The sequence below is a fragment of the Pygocentrus nattereri genome, chromosome 6 (assembly GCF_015220715.1).
Source record: "Pygocentrus nattereri isolate fPygNat1 chromosome 6, fPygNat1.pri, whole genome shotgun sequence".
In the NCBI taxonomy this organism is placed as follows: Eukaryota; Metazoa; Chordata; class Actinopteri; order Characiformes; family Serrasalmidae; genus Pygocentrus; species Pygocentrus nattereri.
Genome location: NC_051216.1, coordinates 13,730,768 through 13,748,636, shown reverse-complemented (window position 1 = coordinate 13,748,636; position 17,869 = coordinate 13,730,768). Strand labels below are relative to the sequence as shown.

Below are 17,869 nucleotides of genomic sequence, written 5' to 3'. Positions count from 1 at the left end.
TGTAGTTCTACAATTGCAAACTGTGGTCCATCTGTTTCTCTGAATATGTTGTTAGCCCTCTTTTACTGAGTTCTTAAATGGTCAGGACCTCCACAGGACCACCACAGAGCAGGTACACACTCACTCACACGCTCACTGTCCATTCTATTAGACACTCATACCTTCTTGGTCCACCTTGTAAATGTAAAGTCAGAGACAGTAGCTCAAACTCATCCCAAAGGTATCAGATTTAGTATCATCACTCCAGAGAACACAGTTCCACTGCTCCACAGCCCAGTGCTGGAGGGCTTTATACACCTCTAGCTGAGACTTAACACTGAGCATGGTGACCTCATGCATGGCTGCTCCAGATCTTCTCATTCTATTAGCAAATCGTTCCTATAGAGGTTATACAAACTGTTTGTGTGCACAGCTGAACACAAGTTGGGAGCACCTCAAAAGAGCTGAACTTACTCATAAAAAGGAGGTATCTGGTTACTTCTGGACACTTTAATTGCTGGGTTACAGCTGCTACAGTCATATAGAAAGATTTGGAAATGTGTATGAAAATGAATGAAACCTCACACTGTTCATTCAGTTCCACAATTCATAAATTGAATTCATTTACAGATATTCTCACATTATCTGCTTAAATTCTGTGCTATCCAGCTTCACCACTATACTGAAAGCCTCCTCTGTGCCTCCTGATTAGGTGCTAAATGAAAAGCATTAATATAAGTCCAATTGCAGTGACTCTCCTTTCATCATGAAATTGGCATGAACTGGCAGAACATTTCAACTAATTGTCTATTTTTAAGTCCACTCTCACACACGTGCCTTCACTGCATTTTTAAAGCACCCTCCGGATAGTTCTAGACAAGTGATAGTTCAACCCTCAGACCAAATTATAGTCTCAAGGGCATTACTCTATTAGCATGGCTCATAAATATTCACAATTTATCTCCATAAATTCATTCCAGCGTGATATTTGTATCTTGTTGATGGATCTGATAGTGACCAATTCAAAATGTTATCTGGCCACAGCATGCACTAAAGAGGCCTCGTATTAAAGGTGCAGTAAATGATTCTGGAGATTGATTGGTGATGTTTAAACTCAACAGCAAAACAAATACATGCCTCCCACCAGTGCTCCTTCAGAAGCGCCGCAATTCATAGATGTGCATTAAGATCAAAATTAAGATTAATATTAAGTGACCCTTATTAGTCCCACAATGGGGAAATTTCACCTCCGCAACCTAACCCATCCATTGCCGAGGTGAATGACACTGGGCTAGAAAACTTGTTTTTTTTTTTTTTAGCCATAAAACCAAGGGGTAAAATAGAGGGGGCCTAATTAACCTCTTGCAGCCCTGAATGTCTCAAAATCCTGGGGGAATCCCTGAAAATAAACTTATTATCATGTTATGCTGTCTGTTAGGGAGAAATAGATACTCAAATACAAATTCAAAGAGAGCTCATTGTTTAGCCTCAACCACAAATGGGTTATTCACTTAATTTGACAAAAAGTGTATTGGATTGAAACCATATACTGCACATTTAATGCTAAATACTGAGGTTTGGTCTGACTTACTACCACTACTGCACATCGTAACTAGGCCACTACGTATGGAGCAAGTTTGTATCCTTGGTTATTTATGTTGTGCTTTTCTTATTCTACTACAAAAAACAAGCCAAGATTCAAGGAAACTCCCTTATAACTTTTCACATAAAGTTTTTAGAATGTTGTAGTGTTTAGAAGAAATGTTTGATATCTCTGAATGAGTAACATAAATAATCAAAAAAATCTTTTAAAGGAAATTATTATGTTACCTTGTACTCAATGTGCTCAGATGAGAGTCTCTTGGCCTCCACCATGGCCTGAAGCTCCTCGTACTGAACCGGTTTGTATTTGGCGAGGCCCAGTCCATTCTTCAGTCTCTGGGTCAGCTTCTCTGGACCAGACGGCAAATATGCAGCATTTACACAACATGCACATGAACAAAGACAAAACAAACCTGACTCTTTTTTACAGCAATCCGCCAGTTTCTGCTGTCTTTTATTTTTGGGCTTGTGATGGTTACATAACTGTACATCCTACAAATGAGGGGTGGCTGATCTCATTATTAAAAACTATCACAAAATTTCATCATTTTCTGAGCATATCGCAGATATAATAAGGTCTTAAAAAAACACTGAGCGACTACATGTTTCTTTAAAAAGAGTTTTAGACAGAGCTCCTATGTGGCCTATCTGAGGTTTTGCTCTGTTGTCAGGAGCTGCTTGAACTTTGTCAACTGCAGGAGAGTTTAATTGGCCCTGCATAATTGGATGAAGTGATGCGCAGGACATAAAACTTTGAATAACGTTTGTTTCCAGGCCTTGCTGCACATCTTAGTCTCATCAAGTGACAGTGGTTGCTGCTAATATCTCTCTGTGTTATACTCTGAGAAATGGTGTCAACATCAAAATCATACAGCATGCACTACTCACTGCACCCAAAGTACATATTACAACTTAGACATTCACTAGCACATACTGCAAAGGAGATATGCAGTATGCTCATACTGCAGATCTCCTCCCTCCATTAACTCCCTTCTTGAGATGCAGAATGCACAGCACAGAGACATATGCACTAATTAATTTACTGGTGTCTCATGAATTAATTAGTGAGAGAAACAAATATAAATTAAATCAACTCTCATGACCTAAAGCAACCACTTTCCTTCAATTGCTTCAACAAATGCAGCTTCTGTCAGTGTTGAAGGAAGACTATAGAGATCTATCAGACTCTGATGCTGGTCCTGGAGAACCCAGTTCTGTGCACTGTTGGCCTTCTCTCATCTCTAATTCAACTGGGCCCATATTTATGCAGCTTCTCAGAGTATGAAAGTGGGCACTGGTCCAACTAATCAGCTAATTAAAAAGCCTTTTCTGAGTCAAACTTAGTGGAATATTCTGGCTTTTTCGTAATGTAATCTGTGGTTCATTAACCCCTTGCCCAACCATGGGACCAAAGTTTTATTACACACTTCTATAACCTGAGAAAATTTCCATTATTTTGCATTGAAGTCCCTTTAGTTAATGTATAATAATCATTAGTATATAATATGCCTGGAATGTTAAGAGGTTAACATGCATATTACAAAAATAAATAAATGAATAAAAAAATTGACTTAAAATACACTTACAATAGTGCACATTGGTTCTATAAGTTTGTTTTGAGTCAACCTGTTATCTGTTCTTTTACTAAGAGAAATTAGATAAACAAAATCAAAATTATTCTTATTATTATTATAGTAATCAACCATGCAAGTAATAATTTCCGACAAGTAACAATTAAGGAGAGTGAATGATCTTCTGTAAATGTCTGAACCCAGTGCCTTCCTCAGTAACAGTAGTCCTGTGTGGGGTGTTGTTATTGTTATTGAGTGTGGCCTACTAGTGTAATGATGTAAACATCCATGCTATGGCTTTTCAGTTCTGGCTATGTACAGTAATTTAGGAGAAATGACACAGATGCTTCAATAATGCTTTTCAGTGTGGAAAATACTATGTGAGCTACTGGAACTAAACGATCAGGAATGAGAACCACTGCATCTGTCAAATTCATACATATATGAATATATATAGACATGATATGTGACATGACATACAGGACTCCAGAGAAAGGAGAATATAGATGATTTAGTGAGAGGCATTGCAGGAAAATAAGAGTAAGTATGGTTGTGTCAGAAAGTCACTCTATCACTCAGCAGCCCCTCAAACAGACGTGCTCTCTGCTGCCTGTTACCCCTGACAACAGCAGAATAATCGCAGCACTTTCAAATGGCTCAGCACAGCCGCTTCAGGTCACATTCACTCAAGAGCGTGCTGGTGTGGAATCACTCGCACTCCAATATCATCTTCCCTGCTGAAAAGGGAAAGAGTGCAGCCTGAGAGCTGAAGAGCAGAGGCTTGGCTTACCTGTGTCCTCAGCCCGATGACCCGCTAGAAATGCACGCAGATCTCTCCCACTCATCTCTCGCTAACCTGCAAGGAGAAAGCACTCAAACAATAAAAACTGTGTTTAAAGTGATAGTTTGAGGAAAAGTCAAATTTTCTCTTTAACCCAACTGTAGCCACTAAGGCAACATGTGTCTGGTATGAAAGCTTTGCTTCTTTAGTATCATACACTACGGCACTATGAGACGAATGCTGCTAACATGTAATAGAAGTTTATACCCCACCAATCAGAAATGTGCAAACTGCATGCCGAAATTATGGCACATCTTCCTCAATCTGTGGCCTAATATCAGTGAAATTTGTGTGTAGTTTCATACTTCTATCTACAAAAATGGACAAAAGTACAGAAAAAAACTAATTGTTGAATGTCATACAGTGTCAGAAATCAAATATCATGCCAGTTTGAAGTCACTTGTCAACTAGACACATGTTTGATGATTCAGGCATGCAGTTTGAACAATGCAACACTGGTGACTATAAACTTCTGTCACTTGTTAGCTGCATTATCTTCACAGTTCCAGTACAAAACTAAAGTGATAATTTGGGGAAAGTAAAACTTTCCCATTACCCCAATTGTAGCCAGTAAGGCAACATGTGTCTGGCATGGAAGCTTTGCTTCTTTAGTATTGTACACTATGGCACTATGAGACAAATGCTGCTAAGATGTAATAGAAGCTTACATCCCACCATTTATCATTGCGCAAACTGCATGCCTAAATGATGACACATCTTCCTCAATCTGTGGAGTTGCGAAGTGGCCTAATATCAGTGAAATCTGTGCATGGTTACTGTTGTCTACAAAAATGGACAAAAGTACAGAAAAGTCATCATCCAAAGTCATACACTGTCAGAAATCAAATATCATGCCTATTTGAAGTCATATTTTGAGGAAATGTGTGTGATGACTCAGGCATGCAGTTTGAACAATGCAACCCTGGTGACTATAAACATCTATTACTTGTTAGCTACGTTAGCCTCATAGTTCCAGCCCAAAACTAAAGAAGCTAACCTTTTTAACACTAAATGTATCTTAGCTGGACTGCATTTATGGCAAGAGAAAAATTGCGTAAGTTCGATTTTTCACCGAATTCTCACTTCAGTCAAGTGCTCATGCATTCCAAAAGCAACGGCACACGAATGACAGGCAAATTAAAACGCTGCGACGAGCGGTCAGAGGTTGTAGGATGGAGGTCAGAGTGCCATCCCAAATCCCTTTTCATGTTTGCCGCTGTCGTAATCAGCTTATTTGAAGGGATTAACATTTACATTGAGAAAGTTAATGGGGAAGCAGTTATCTACTGATTCCACACAAGCAGCATTTTTCATATCCAACTAACGTCAGCACAGGATTACAGAAATTACCTCTGCCTCCGAAGGAAGTGTGACAGGTGGTTAAAAACAACTGAATGGCTTTGAATAGCACGCCACCTCTTCAAGCCGTGATTTGGTGTGTCTTGATTGATGCAGGTATCTCAGACCCATAAAACACCGCTGAAATAAAGAAATGCTTCATATGACTGCTCGTAGCATTTATGAAATGTTGCCATTACATCACAATTGGAGCTGAATGTGACAATATGAGTATGATAATAACAAACAGAAGCATCTCATTTTCCTCTAAATGCATTACTGAGGAACATGTTGCCTCATCTCCCAGTCAAAAACAGACATTAGGTGTTTTCTAACATGGAAATCAATTTTACTTGAAGTAAGAGCTCTGGAGGGAAACAGCAGGAGCACTAATGAATTCATTTGCTGCATTTGATTAGCACTGAGTGGAAAGGATAAGCCATGGCGACATCTCTCTCTCCCTCTCTCTCTCTCTCTCTCTCCACATTGTATTGACTTAATGATTTCATTGCTTGTGTGCTTGTGTGTGTGTGTGTGTGTGTGTGTGTGTGTGTGTGTGTGTGTGTGTGTGTGTGTGTGTATGTGTGTGTATGTGTGTGTATGTGTGTGTCAGACGCATGTGGTTAGTGGCTAATGATAATCTTTCACTTGGAAGACAGTGAGTGATGACATATGCCACACATATATACAGCTGAGGGTAATTGCTCATTCTGAAAATGGTGTGGGATCATTATTTATGCATTACTCCATACAGAGTAACAGAATGAATATATGCAGTAGACAGTTCTCAAATATTATGCGTGTAAAAAACGATTATGTGGTCCTCAAAGCAATGCTCTCATACATAACCTGTTGAAAAAGTACCTAGAATACATCCAAAAGATTTCAGACTGCGTTAATCTGTTTCTACGATAAGAAGCTGGAGTCCCTGCCTAGTAATGCATCATTAATCACTATTACAACAAACGCCCAAACACAGCAGTGTACATGTGTAACTGCTTAATTTGGGAAGCTTTCGGTGTAGATCTACAATCAAAATAGCATATAGGAGTACAGGAGGATATATCAACTATACTGGTTTACTGTAAGGCTAACCATGATGTTCCTTTTCAGTTTGTGTGGTAGGTTTGATAGATTATGAGCATTGTCTATAATAAATAAATACTTAAAAGTTCATTACTCACAGTATTCAGGACCTGATAGTAACTGCAGTGTATGTTATTTACTGGATTGTTCATATTAACCCACATTATCTATACCAATACAGAAAGGGCACATCGGCTCTAGCGGAACATAGATTTGATTACATTTGACATATTTTGGAATAAAAATGCTAGCAAGCTGAGTCAGTCTTGAAGTACTTGATCACCCATTTACACACACTTCACTCACAGTATCCAGGAGCTGACCGTTAACTGCAATATTGTGGTTCTGTACTATTTCCAACAATGTTTTTAAAGCACCGTTTAGAATGAAAAACAGTTTAAAGTCATAAAAGTTCAAATAAATGGTAAATGTCCTTTCTGAGAATCTACTGTACGGTTAACCCTTAACTACGATACTGTTTATAGCTTCCTTTGGTGGACCTTTAAGATAAGAAATAAAACAATAAAACAAAACCAGACAAGCTGCCTTGCTATATAGAGCAGCGGTATTGGTGGGTATTGACTCATCAGGCTGATTAATGCTGACTTAAGTATCATCTAACGTTAATATTATATCATTTAAGGCTAATCAACACCGCCCAGTCTTCGTTTTACTACATCTAAATCCATATAAACAGTCACACAGGCTTAACTGACACATAGATTTGATTATATGCTTTACCGGAAAGCAAACTGTAACAAAATTAGTCACTATTTCTAATAAATATTCACTCGATTACCTTTTATTTTGCTTTCTGCCGCCATTGAAAAGAACATAAACACTTCGTGTAACAAAATGTAACCAAGGAGACTGCTGTCTCTTTCCCATTGGTCTATTTTGCAAAGCTTCCGTCCAATCAAGCGAGCGCTCGCCCTGGCTCCGGACCAATGGCAGCTCGAGTTGCAAATCCAGATCATGACGTCGCGGCCGCTCGTATCGCTCCGGAGTGGGAGCGGAGGGGAGCGGAGCATGGAGCCGAGTTTGGAGCGGTGGAGCTCGGACGCTGAAGTGGCTCAGTAAGTCCACTAACCTGCGACTTTTGCGCGTGTTCCAGCGGACCTCCGCGATGCAGAACGTCGACTAGATAAAGAGTGTCCTCCAAAAAGGTACGGGGCTACTTTAGTCGCTGTGTTTAAACATGAAGGAAGAGATACAAACAGTGTGTGCTGAGTGTAAGTCTGAACTGTGTGTTCGTGTCAGAGCTGGCGTTACGTGTGTGTAGTGTGCCGTTTAGTGTGTTTAGTGCGAGGCGATGCGTTTACTTTGGAAAACTTGTCTTTTTTTGTTTTTTGTTGTTCTTGTCGCGCTGGAGGAGGTTTAACAACAACGACTTAGTCTTTCTTTGGTGAGAGAAAAAATGTGGAGCACCACCACACGCAACCCTCCGAGAGGACATATGGGATTCGGATTGCTGACTTGGTGCCTGTAGGCTACGCGCTCCGTAACGTAATGCGGTGCTAGTGTAATGGAGGGTGACTCCTCCAAGTTGGAGCAGGCGTTACACTCAGCTTGGAGCTTTACTCGCTTTTGTACACGTCCTTGAGGAGAACTGGCGGTGAAAACGTGCTCGATGGCGAATGTATGTCCAGGTGAGCTGCGTGCTGGAATCTGAGGAATGTGAGGTGGGCGGAGGAGGCGGGGCTTCTGCGAAATGGGCGGGGCAGGTGGTTTGTGTCCGTGTAAATGCGGTGGTTATGTATTGATAGTTTATGCTACTGTGTATGTCTGTAACTTTATATCCAGAAGTTTTTAATAAAGCAGCCCTCTTAAAAAACATGGTTCTTCAGTGGTTCTTTACTAAAGACAATGGCTCTGTAACTGTGAGCTCTGCTTAGAACCGTTTCATGGTGAAATGTTTCTTCAGGTTGATGGAGACTGTGTTGTATGTGGTTCTATATAGAACCTTCTTGAAAACGGGTTCTGTTATTGTTACGATGTTGAGCTGGTAACAACAGAAGAACCCTTTTTGGTGCTGTGTAGAACCATTTTCACCATATACAACACATTCTCCATCAATATGAAGAGCTATTTCACCATGAAACCAAGAAACCTTTAAGCACGAAATGGTTCTATGTTGCGCTCACAGTTCTATATAAAACTATTCAATTTACTAAAGAAATCTTGAAGAACCATCTTTTTAAAGCGTGCACTTTAATGTGCACCCATTGTTGACGGAGGTGTTCAGCTGGCCACACAAAGCTGCAGTCTCCAAAGAAAAGCATTGCCAATAAAATGGGACGCTCTGAAGTGGCTTAACGTGAAGTCAGCGTTGGTTAGAGGGGTATACAGCCCCCCCCCAGCACTGGGCTGTGGAGCAGTGGAACTGCATTCTCTGGAGGGGTGAAGCCATTTGGGATGATTTGGAGTGACATTTGTGATCCAGAGTTAATGATCCAACATCAGTACCTGACCTCAGTAATGTTCTTGTGACTGAATGCAATCAGATCCTCGCAGCAATGTTCCAACATTTAGTGTAAAGCCTTTCCAAATGAGTAGAGGCATATGCAGCATATGGGGGCAAACTGCCTATTAATATCAATGATGTAGCTGGAAGATTGGATGAACAGGTGTCTATGGATAACGTGCAGATTTACAACATTCATGACCAAAGCAGTGAGCACCTCTCGGACGTTTGCACAGGACACAAAGACCACATTTCAGAAACAAGAACTCAAACACTGGATAAGCAGGTGTCTACAGACTTTTGGACATGTGCCTTATACACCAGTGTAATCGTCATAGGTGATTCGTCTGTACACCTTTATGTACGCAACTGCTGTCAGTATAGCCAGATTACTCATTTATGTGGCTGCTGTCTACATCGTTGATTCTTTCCCCCCTTTCATATCATGTGCAATAGAGCCATCCATCATTCAGATGCAGTGCATGGTAGGCCTATTAATTATATTCAAATGCACATAGCAGTTACAGCAGCAACAAAGAAAAGGCACTGTAAGGAAAGGATGTACCCAGCTGCCAAATGTGTTGCATATTCCTGCCACACACACAAAGCTGTAGTTAATTACTGATTCTGTGGGATATTTTTGCTGCGTTTTTCTGTGCAGAGTGACAGAGTTGATGTGTGCAAAGAGGTTGCTCTTAAGTATTACGGAACATTTATGTGGTTCTAAAAGCAGCCAGCATTGTATGTTTGTGTGGTACCTGTTGAAAATGCGTTACTTGTCCAGAATACATTCACATGCTTCAAAATGATTCAATCTTTTTGGCTGCTATGCCAGGATTCTGAGAGCAGTATTTGGTTGGCTGTCATTGTATGTAGGCTGTAGAATAGGATGCCTGTCTACTCCAGCCACATCTTCTTTTTCTGACCTAATTTGTGTCCCTGCTGCCCTGCGCTGATGGGCACAACTTCAGTCCACAGGCATTAAGGCAGCTCAGTTCAGTTTTATATGTATAGCAATTTTGTACAACAGCCATCTTGCCAAAGCAGCTGTTCAGAAATGCGGGTGTAGCCACTAATGATCAAGCCGAGGGAGACGGTGGCGGGAGAAACTCCCTAAGAGCGTGAGGAGGGAATCCTGAGGGGAACCAAGGCTCAAAAGCAGAATTAGGAATGAGGTGATATGGACTTTACCAAGAGCCATTTACAAAAATAAGAGGTATATACAGTCATTTATGTGCTTTTTTTTTTTTGAAAGGGGAATTAAATCCATTCCTTATGGTGTTATCCACTATGCTGTCCATTTGTGAAAATTTATACAAAGTGAACCACTACTAGTGACATCATAAAAAACAAGATTCTTCTTCAAGGTTTTAGTTATCGGTTGTAATTTCAATATCAGACCTAAAATAACACAGAAACATTGGGTGCCCGCTGCTCGCCAGCCTTTTGGACCCGTCTGACCACCATGGAGCTTCTCGCTGTACAACGCTGTGCAAACCTCACCTGCATGAACTGATGTTCCTGTTGCTGCTGAATAGACTCAAACTATTTAATCATAACCGTTACTTCACATTACTTGTTTTTCCCTGTTTTTGTATTTTAATATTTTATACTAATACTATACTAGTTATTTGCTATCCGGTGTCAACCAGAGTAGAACAGGTTCCCCTTTTGAGTCTTTGCTCCTCTCAGTGTTTCTTCCTCTTGCTCTTATGGGGTTTTACCTACCACTATCTCCATTGGCGACGCTCACAGGGGTTCAGACCTGGATTTGTCTGTAAAGCTGCTTTGTGATAAGCCCTGTTGTAAAAAGCACTGTATAAATAAACTTTGACTTGACTTTGACTTGAAAAATGTTCCAATTGATCAGCAAATAATGAATTGTCATTACAGTATGTACCCCCAAGGAGAGCCCTTTTTAGTGGACAGGTCAGGTCAGGTCAGGTCAGATAAGGCTGTAAAGAAAGGTATTCAACAGCTGTCTAACAGCAGGAGAACTGCATGCAAGGGACAATACAAAAGCATCACACTTATCTTGTGTTGTATATGTATTCTGTGTATAATTAGGGAGGCACCTTTCTGCAAAAATAATGCAACTTGGTTAAAAACCAGCCAGCTTTATTTTGCTTTTGTTCGATTACATGAATTCCTTGATTCATCAGCACCCACAGAACATTCAGTTGGATCTGTGAAAGGACAGCACACTCACAGCACTTAGTAAAAACACTGGGATCGGTTATAGTGCTTATTTGCATATTGCAGCCTTCTGCAATACCAGTATTGGGAAAGCTACCAAACTATGCTGTTGTTCACAACTGCACAACATAAGCAGTTATTACTCATATCTGTTTTTCACACCTGAAATAAAAACATTTTGCTTCACTCTTCCTACGCTGAATACGATGCTGTGAGATTCCCATGTTTTTTCAGTCTTTGTGTTTTCCTGCACACCTGGTTCAACTTGTGAAGGAGCTGATAAGAAGCTGATGCGTTGAACTGATATGTGGTAGAGTAGCAAAAGCATGAAGCAGCGCTGAGCTCCTGTGGAACTGATGGGAAGTAACCCTGCATTCTCATTCACTAGTCACCCAGCCCTGCGTTGCAGTAACGTTTTCCTAGTTCCTTTCTTATTCTAAGAACGTGGCATGGTTGTGCGCATGGCTTTTGGCTGCGATGCTGGTTCAGTTGCTTAATCTTTCCATTCTGGATGGAAATGAAGCTATAGGTGGGAGGAAGAATTCACTCATGTGTGCCTTTTAGGCTGTATTCCACAGGCTGCTGTCAGAAGGGAAGAAAATCCCCACTGCTGGCAGATTTGCAGAAGATTTGGTCTCCCATTCTCATTTTTAAGTGAAAGCTTTGCCCGTGGTGACATGTGGTACAATTTTTTTTTTCTTCACTGGTTTTGTCTATAGAACCAAGACAAATCGAAGGACCTTTTGAGTGCTAAACATTTGAAATTCAGAAAGAGCCCCAGCACCTGCTGATGTGCATAGAACCTATTGTGTTACTATATGTAACCTTTTTTGTGAAGAGTGTAGCTTATAGACTTTATTACATGAAAGTCAGAAACCACATTTATTTAGTTTCCAGCCAAAACGACCAGTAACTATTCATTTTTTATGGTCAGGAAAAAAGCAGAAATTTACACAGAACAAATAAATATAACTTAACGTTTTCGGAATTGAGTGTGTCCACTCTTTGCCTTTTATTACAGCCTCCATTCTTTTAGGAGCGCACTTTCAGTTTTCCAAAGAAACCTGCAGGGATATTTGGCACACCTCCAAAGTTCAGTCTTTGAAATTAGTTGCATTTTCTGCTTCCCATGATCCAAATAATGTCCTAATAATGTTTACATGCAGAGATATTTCCCAATCTGTTTCAATTATAGAAGACAGCCGAGGTGTTTGTATCTCATCCTACTCAACAATCTCATTGAAAATCTCAGTTTTCATGCTCACTACAAGTAATTCAATCCAAAATTATTCGCATGTGGAAAGAACCACTTGATGTAGATGTTACTATGACAGCAAGCATCACGTGTGTCCAGTCAGAGTGAGATGAGCAGCAGTGAGCAGTGCTTGTGTTTTTAATTGCTTTAAAATGATGTCAGACTCAGGAAAACGTCCTTCACATGTCCTTATTAAAGAAGGCTGAGAGGAAGACATGGTGTTCTGAGACACATAAGTTGGACGTGCGTCCCACCGCAGCCTTTTCAAGATCAGAGCATAAACTACTTCTCCTCTGCAGACCAGTTTCTGCTTTGCCTTACTGAACGGTATAAACCTTCGCCATAACGTGATGCACATGCAGGACAGACTTGAACTTTCCGATTGGAGATGTAATCAGATACAGACGTTTGCATGGCCATTATTCTTTTGCTTAACAGATTGTTTACCCACCTCGCTCAATCGGATAGAAATTGTATTCCGAATGGCCTCAATCGGACTAGACTATTCCGATTGAGGTGTTTTACATGGTCGTATTCTATTCCGACTGAACTCGTGGTCGGATTATGGATTATTAGGCTGCAGGTAAATGTGGCTACTGATGTTGAGGTCTGGATTGAGTACAAAATTTAATTTTTGTCTATTTCCTTTTCTCAGTGGGGGGCTTCTTGACAGCTACACATCCTTTCAGACCCATAGTATTGACCTGTGGTAATCTCACAGTGGAAGGATGGACAGATGGATTTTTTCAGATCTGAATCAAGAGTGGAGCTTGTTTTCCTCCTCTCTTCCAAAGATGAAACCTTTTAAGTGCTTTTTATCTGATGAGGACAGTTTTGGTGGTCTAAGAGGTCTTGCAATTGCCTGTTAGAAGTCCCATTTTTTTTCTGTAGCTTTCAATAAATTGCATTGCTTTTGTGCTTGTATCTCGTAACTGATGTCCTCAGAAATTTCTCCTCAGAATGAATGATTTGTACTTTAATGGCTGTTTTGGCTGGAAGTGACACTAATGTAGGGTGGTCTCTGATTTTGCACAGTACTGTATGGGATAACGTGCGAGTATGATCATATGTGAGGGAGGGAGAAGATATTCTCTGATTATTCTCCAGGAGCAACCTCTGTCCTTCGCTTTCTGTGTGCGGAAGTTTTTTTTTTCTGCTACATTTACAAAAGCACTGCAGTGTTCCAGTTTCCCCCTCAGATTACTGCAAAAATCCCCCACAGTTTGGACAGTGCAGATAAGCTGAGGTGAAATTGCGTGTTTATCTCGAAATGAACTCAAAAGTTGTTTCGAGCTCCTGCTGACTGTGTGGTTTTGGCTGGGTGGAATCACTAACTCGAAGGCTGCCGTGTTGCTTTTGTTTTTCAGTTAGACCTGAAAACCACCCATGTCGTGCTTTTTTCCCTTTCTCTCTCTTTATTTTATTTGTTTGGTTCTGGCTGAGAGTTGACAGACCACGTTAAATGAATTTTTGTTAACGTTGATTCACCATTGAGCTTTCAGTAACTGGCAGATGGCCACGTTTCGCTGTGTGAGCGGATCCAGTCATCTTGGCGAACGTCCAGTCTTAGAGATCCCGCAGGAAGCCGCTGACCGCACTACCTTTCAGATGGAGTGCTGAAATGTGATCTTGCTGCTTACTGCTTATTTGTGTCTAGAACTGTATTTTTAGCCTCTTCTGTTATTATTGTAGTAAACTGACTGGAGTCGTCATGAATGGCAGAGCTGTACATGCTGGCACATCTGAATGTAAATCAAAGAGCGTGAAGGCGTTTCTGTACTGCGGAGGGGCCTTGCCTTTCACTCTGTATGCCATCTACATGCTGGCATTATATAAGGCTGCCTGCCATCATTCTTTGTCGCTTATAGACAGTTGAGGTCATGCCCGTGCCACAAATCATCTCCCAGTGCAGCAGCAGCAGACGACGTGTATTTATATCCTTGTCCTCATTATTTCACCATTGGCTTCCATTCATTCTGTGAACAGATATTGTCATGAACTGGAGTTTAGTTTGTTTTGATAGTGATACATTTCTACTGCAAGGTCAATTACATCACACCCTCTCTCTCTCTCTCTCTCTCTCTCTCTCTCTCTCTCTCTCTCTCTCTCTCTCTCTCTCTCTCTCTCTCACTTTTTTACTTATGCACACGCGCTCACACTCACACTCTCTCTCTCTCTCTTTTTTTCTCTCTCTCTCTTTTACTTTTTTACTTATACACACTCTATCTATCTATCTATCTATCTATCTATCTATCTATCTATTCCCTCTCTCTCTCTCTCTCTGTCCCTCCCTCTTGCTCCACCCTTCTCTCTCTATCTCTCTCTCCCCATTTCTCTGACTCTCTCCTACTCTCTCTCCCTTTCTAATCTCACCTCTCTTTTCTCTTTCTCTCCTTCATTGCCCTCTCTCCCTCTACCTCCCTCTCTCCCCACCCCTCTCTCTCCCTCATACTCACTCTCTCTCTCTCTCACTCTCTCTCTCTCTCTCTCTCTCTCTCTCACTCTCTCTCTCTCTCTCTCTCTCTCTCTCTCTCTCTCTCTCTCTCTCTCTCTCTCTCTCTCTCTCTCTCTCTCCTTTCTCTCCTTTCTCTTTCTTTCTCTCTGCTACTCCCACCCTCTCTCTGCCTCTCTCTCTCCATTTCTGCCTCTGCCTCTCCCTCCCTGTCTCTGTGCCCCTCTCTCACTTTCTCGCTCTGTCTATCTGTCCCTCTCTTTCTCAGTTATTTGAGGGTCTGTGTGTATGTATGTGTGAGAGAGAGAGAGAGGGCGCGCTTCCTCGTGATGCACATTACCCCAGCGCACCTCCCCACAGCTGATTTGACTTGTTTCAGGAATTTAGCTAATCAGGCAAATTTAAATTTCTCCTGACAAATGGAGACTCAGAGCAGCCAGAGAAAAATATTCAGACACAGAAACTTCTTTGTACGACTGTTGATTCTCAGCAGAGTATTCTTATCCAATTTCTGTGACTGTGAGGGCTTGTTGAACACATACACATTCACACAAACGGAGTGAATAGGAACTTTGGATCAATGCTAACGTCAGATTTAAATACATCATGTAAATCATGACGAGGAGGGCCTGGGTTCGATTCCCCGGCCGGGCAACCAGGGTCCTCTCTGTGTGGAGTTTGCATGTTCTCCCCGTGTCTGCGTGGGTTTCCTCCGGGTTCTCCGGTTTCCTCCCACAGTCCAAAGACATGCAGTCAGGCTAATTGGACGTTCTAAATTGCCCCTAGGTGTGAGTGTGTGAGTGACTGTCTGTGTCTGTCTGTCTGCCCTGCGATGGACTGGCGACCTGTCCAGGGTGTATCCTGCCTTCCGCCCGAAGACTGCTGGGATAGGCTCCAGCACCCCCCCGCGACCCTGACGGAGAAGCGGCTTAGAAAATGGATGGATGGATGGATGTAAATCATGAATTGTATTGTATTTCTTAAATGCACTGCTCTACCCCGGCCAGAGTTTTTTCTTCTGCCTAGAACACAAATTAATACTGTGCCTTGTCTTTGTTGTGCTATTGTTACCAGAATATTATTCTCCCCTAAAGAATACAGCATTGTTTTATGTATAAAAGCACAAACGCGGTTATTCAAGATGGGATTTGAGTCCGAAAGGAGCGCCGTACGTGTTTGTGCTCGTCTCTTTTGTTATTTTGGATTGGTGTGAATGTTCAGCTGTGCGCTAAAAGCAGCTCATATCTAACAGGAACTGACATCAGTTGAATAGTTCTTAGCGTCCTTCCCCCTCAGTAGGTTCTCCTGCCTTCTGCCCTAAAACCCTTTACTGCTCATGCCATTCTCTCTCATCTTTCTAAAGCAATAATTTGGGGGGAAAAAAGCTATTTTTAAGGTTTGGCTATGAGGGTAATGTGGCTAGCAAGTAAGAGATTAATTTACATTATCAAAATCATCACATACACTATATGGACAGAAGTATTGGGACACCTACACAAGCTTTTATGATATCCCATTCTAAATCCATAGACGTTAATATGTAGTCGGTCCCTGCTTTGCAGCTGTAACAGCTTCCACTCTTCTGGGAAGCTTTCTACAAGATTTTGTAGTGTGTTTTATGGGAGTATTTATTCATTTATCCAGAAGAGCATTTGTGAGGTCAGACACTGATGTTGGACAAGAGGGACGCAATCTCCATTCTAGTTCCTCCCAGAGGTGTTCTATCGGGTTGAGGTCAGGGAACTGTGAGGACCAATCAAGTTCTTCCACACCAAACTCACCCAGCCATACCTTTATAGACCTTGCTTTGTGCACTGGAGCTCAGTCATACTGGAACAGAAAAGGTTCTTCCCCAAACTGTTCGCACAAAGTTGGAAGCATAGAATAAAACACTAAACCATTAAGATTTCTTTTCACTGGAACTAAGGGGTCTATGCCAACCCCTGAAAAACATTCCCATATCGTTATCCCTCCTCCACCAAACTTTACAGTTGGCACAATGCAGTCAGGGAAGTAACGTTCTCCTGGGATTTGCCAAACGCTCCATAGAATACGTTTCAATTGCTCCAGTGGTGATGTGCTTTACCCCATTCCTTATGGTGCTTAGTGATGTAAGGCTTGCATCCAGCTGCTTGGTCGTGGAAACTCATGCCATGAAGTTCCTGGTACACAGTTTTTGTGCTAGTGTTAAAGCCAGAGGTTTGGTACTGTACAGTTATTGAATCAGTAGTGTTGATGACTTTTATGAGGGTGAAGTTTGCACAGTGTTTTACAGCTAGAAGCTCAATGGTGGTCAAGCCGGTCCAGAAGGCTGGCGAGCAGTGGGCACACTAAACACTCCCACTTTTCAGTAATACCACTCATGGTGAATCGTGGAATATCTAGAAGGAAAGCAATTTGGTGGACAGACTTGTTGCAACAGTGGCATCCTATTAAATCACCATGCTCGAATTTAGTGAGCTCTTTAGAACAACCCATTCTTTCACAAATGTTTGTTGAGGCATGGCTAGATGCTTGATTTTATACATCTGTGGTAATGGAACTAAATGAAACATCTGAATTCAGTGATTACGATGTATGCCCCAGTACTTTTGTCCGCATAGTGTATCTGTCTAAACCATGTCTTCTTGTTGGACAATCCCGAATCCACTATAGCTAAAACTGTAGCAAAAACTAGCAGTACCAGCTGTCTTGAAGTCTAAATTTTGTATGTACTTTTGTCCATTTTTGTGAATCCCAGTATGTCATAACCATGTTTATTTGTCTATCAGTTGTTGGGTACATTTGTCTAGTAGCTCCAGTGCAAAACTAAAGATGCAAACCATAGACACCCAACATGTTTCTGCTGATTGACTACATTTGAGTTGAATTTTGGCCAAAATGTGCCTTTAAAAACAACGTGAACCAGAAATCAAAGCAGTTTCCTTCCGTAGTATGAGTGAAATGCTGTGTCTGGGAGGGTCTCTGAACATTTCACTTGGTGAGGGGTGGGAGGTGAAACATAATATAATTAGTTAATATGACTTTTTTTCTGCCTTCTAGTGCATGGTGACAATCAAAACTCAGAATATATTTTAGAGACAGG

The 17,869-nt window shown here is 41.3% G+C and overlaps 2 protein-coding genes across 5 annotated transcripts in view; one reads left to right on the top strand and one right to left on the bottom strand.

The window, feature by feature from the left end:
* The window catches only part of LOC108423893 (coiled-coil domain-containing protein 148), a 115,147-nt gene extending 107,844 nt beyond the window's left edge, over positions 1-7,303 (bottom strand). For 2 of the 3 annotated variants that reach the window (XM_017691515.2, XM_037539019.1), the window contains exons 1-4: positions 7,217-7,303; positions 5,344-5,472; positions 3,943-4,008; positions 1,810-1,931 (exon numbers count right to left, since the gene is read on the bottom strand). In XM_017691515.2, the coding sequence (XP_017547004.1) occupies positions 1,810-1,931; positions 3,943-3,997 (177 nt within the window). In that variant the 5' untranslated portion in view covers positions 3,998-4,008; positions 5,344-5,472; positions 7,217-7,303. The remainder of the gene's footprint in view (positions 1-1,809; positions 1,932-3,942; positions 4,009-5,343; positions 5,473-7,216) is intronic. The other variant, XM_037539020.1, reaches the window with a different exon arrangement.
* A 115-nt stretch (positions 7,304-7,418) lies between these two features.
* LOC108423891 (plakophilin-4) overlaps positions 7,419-17,869 on the top strand; it is a 172,067-nt gene continuing 161,616 nt past the window's right edge. Inside the window, exon 1 of one of the 2 annotated variants that reach the window (XM_017691505.2) lies at positions 7,419-7,583. Coding sequence is in view for 1 of the 2 variants with exons in the window: in XM_037539414.1 (XP_037395311.1) it covers positions 8,048-8,066 (19 nt within the window). In the remaining variant the exon portion in view is untranslated. Of the gene's footprint in view, positions 7,584-8,032; positions 8,067-17,869 lie in introns of those variants that run through there. The other variant, XM_037539414.1, reaches the window with a different exon arrangement.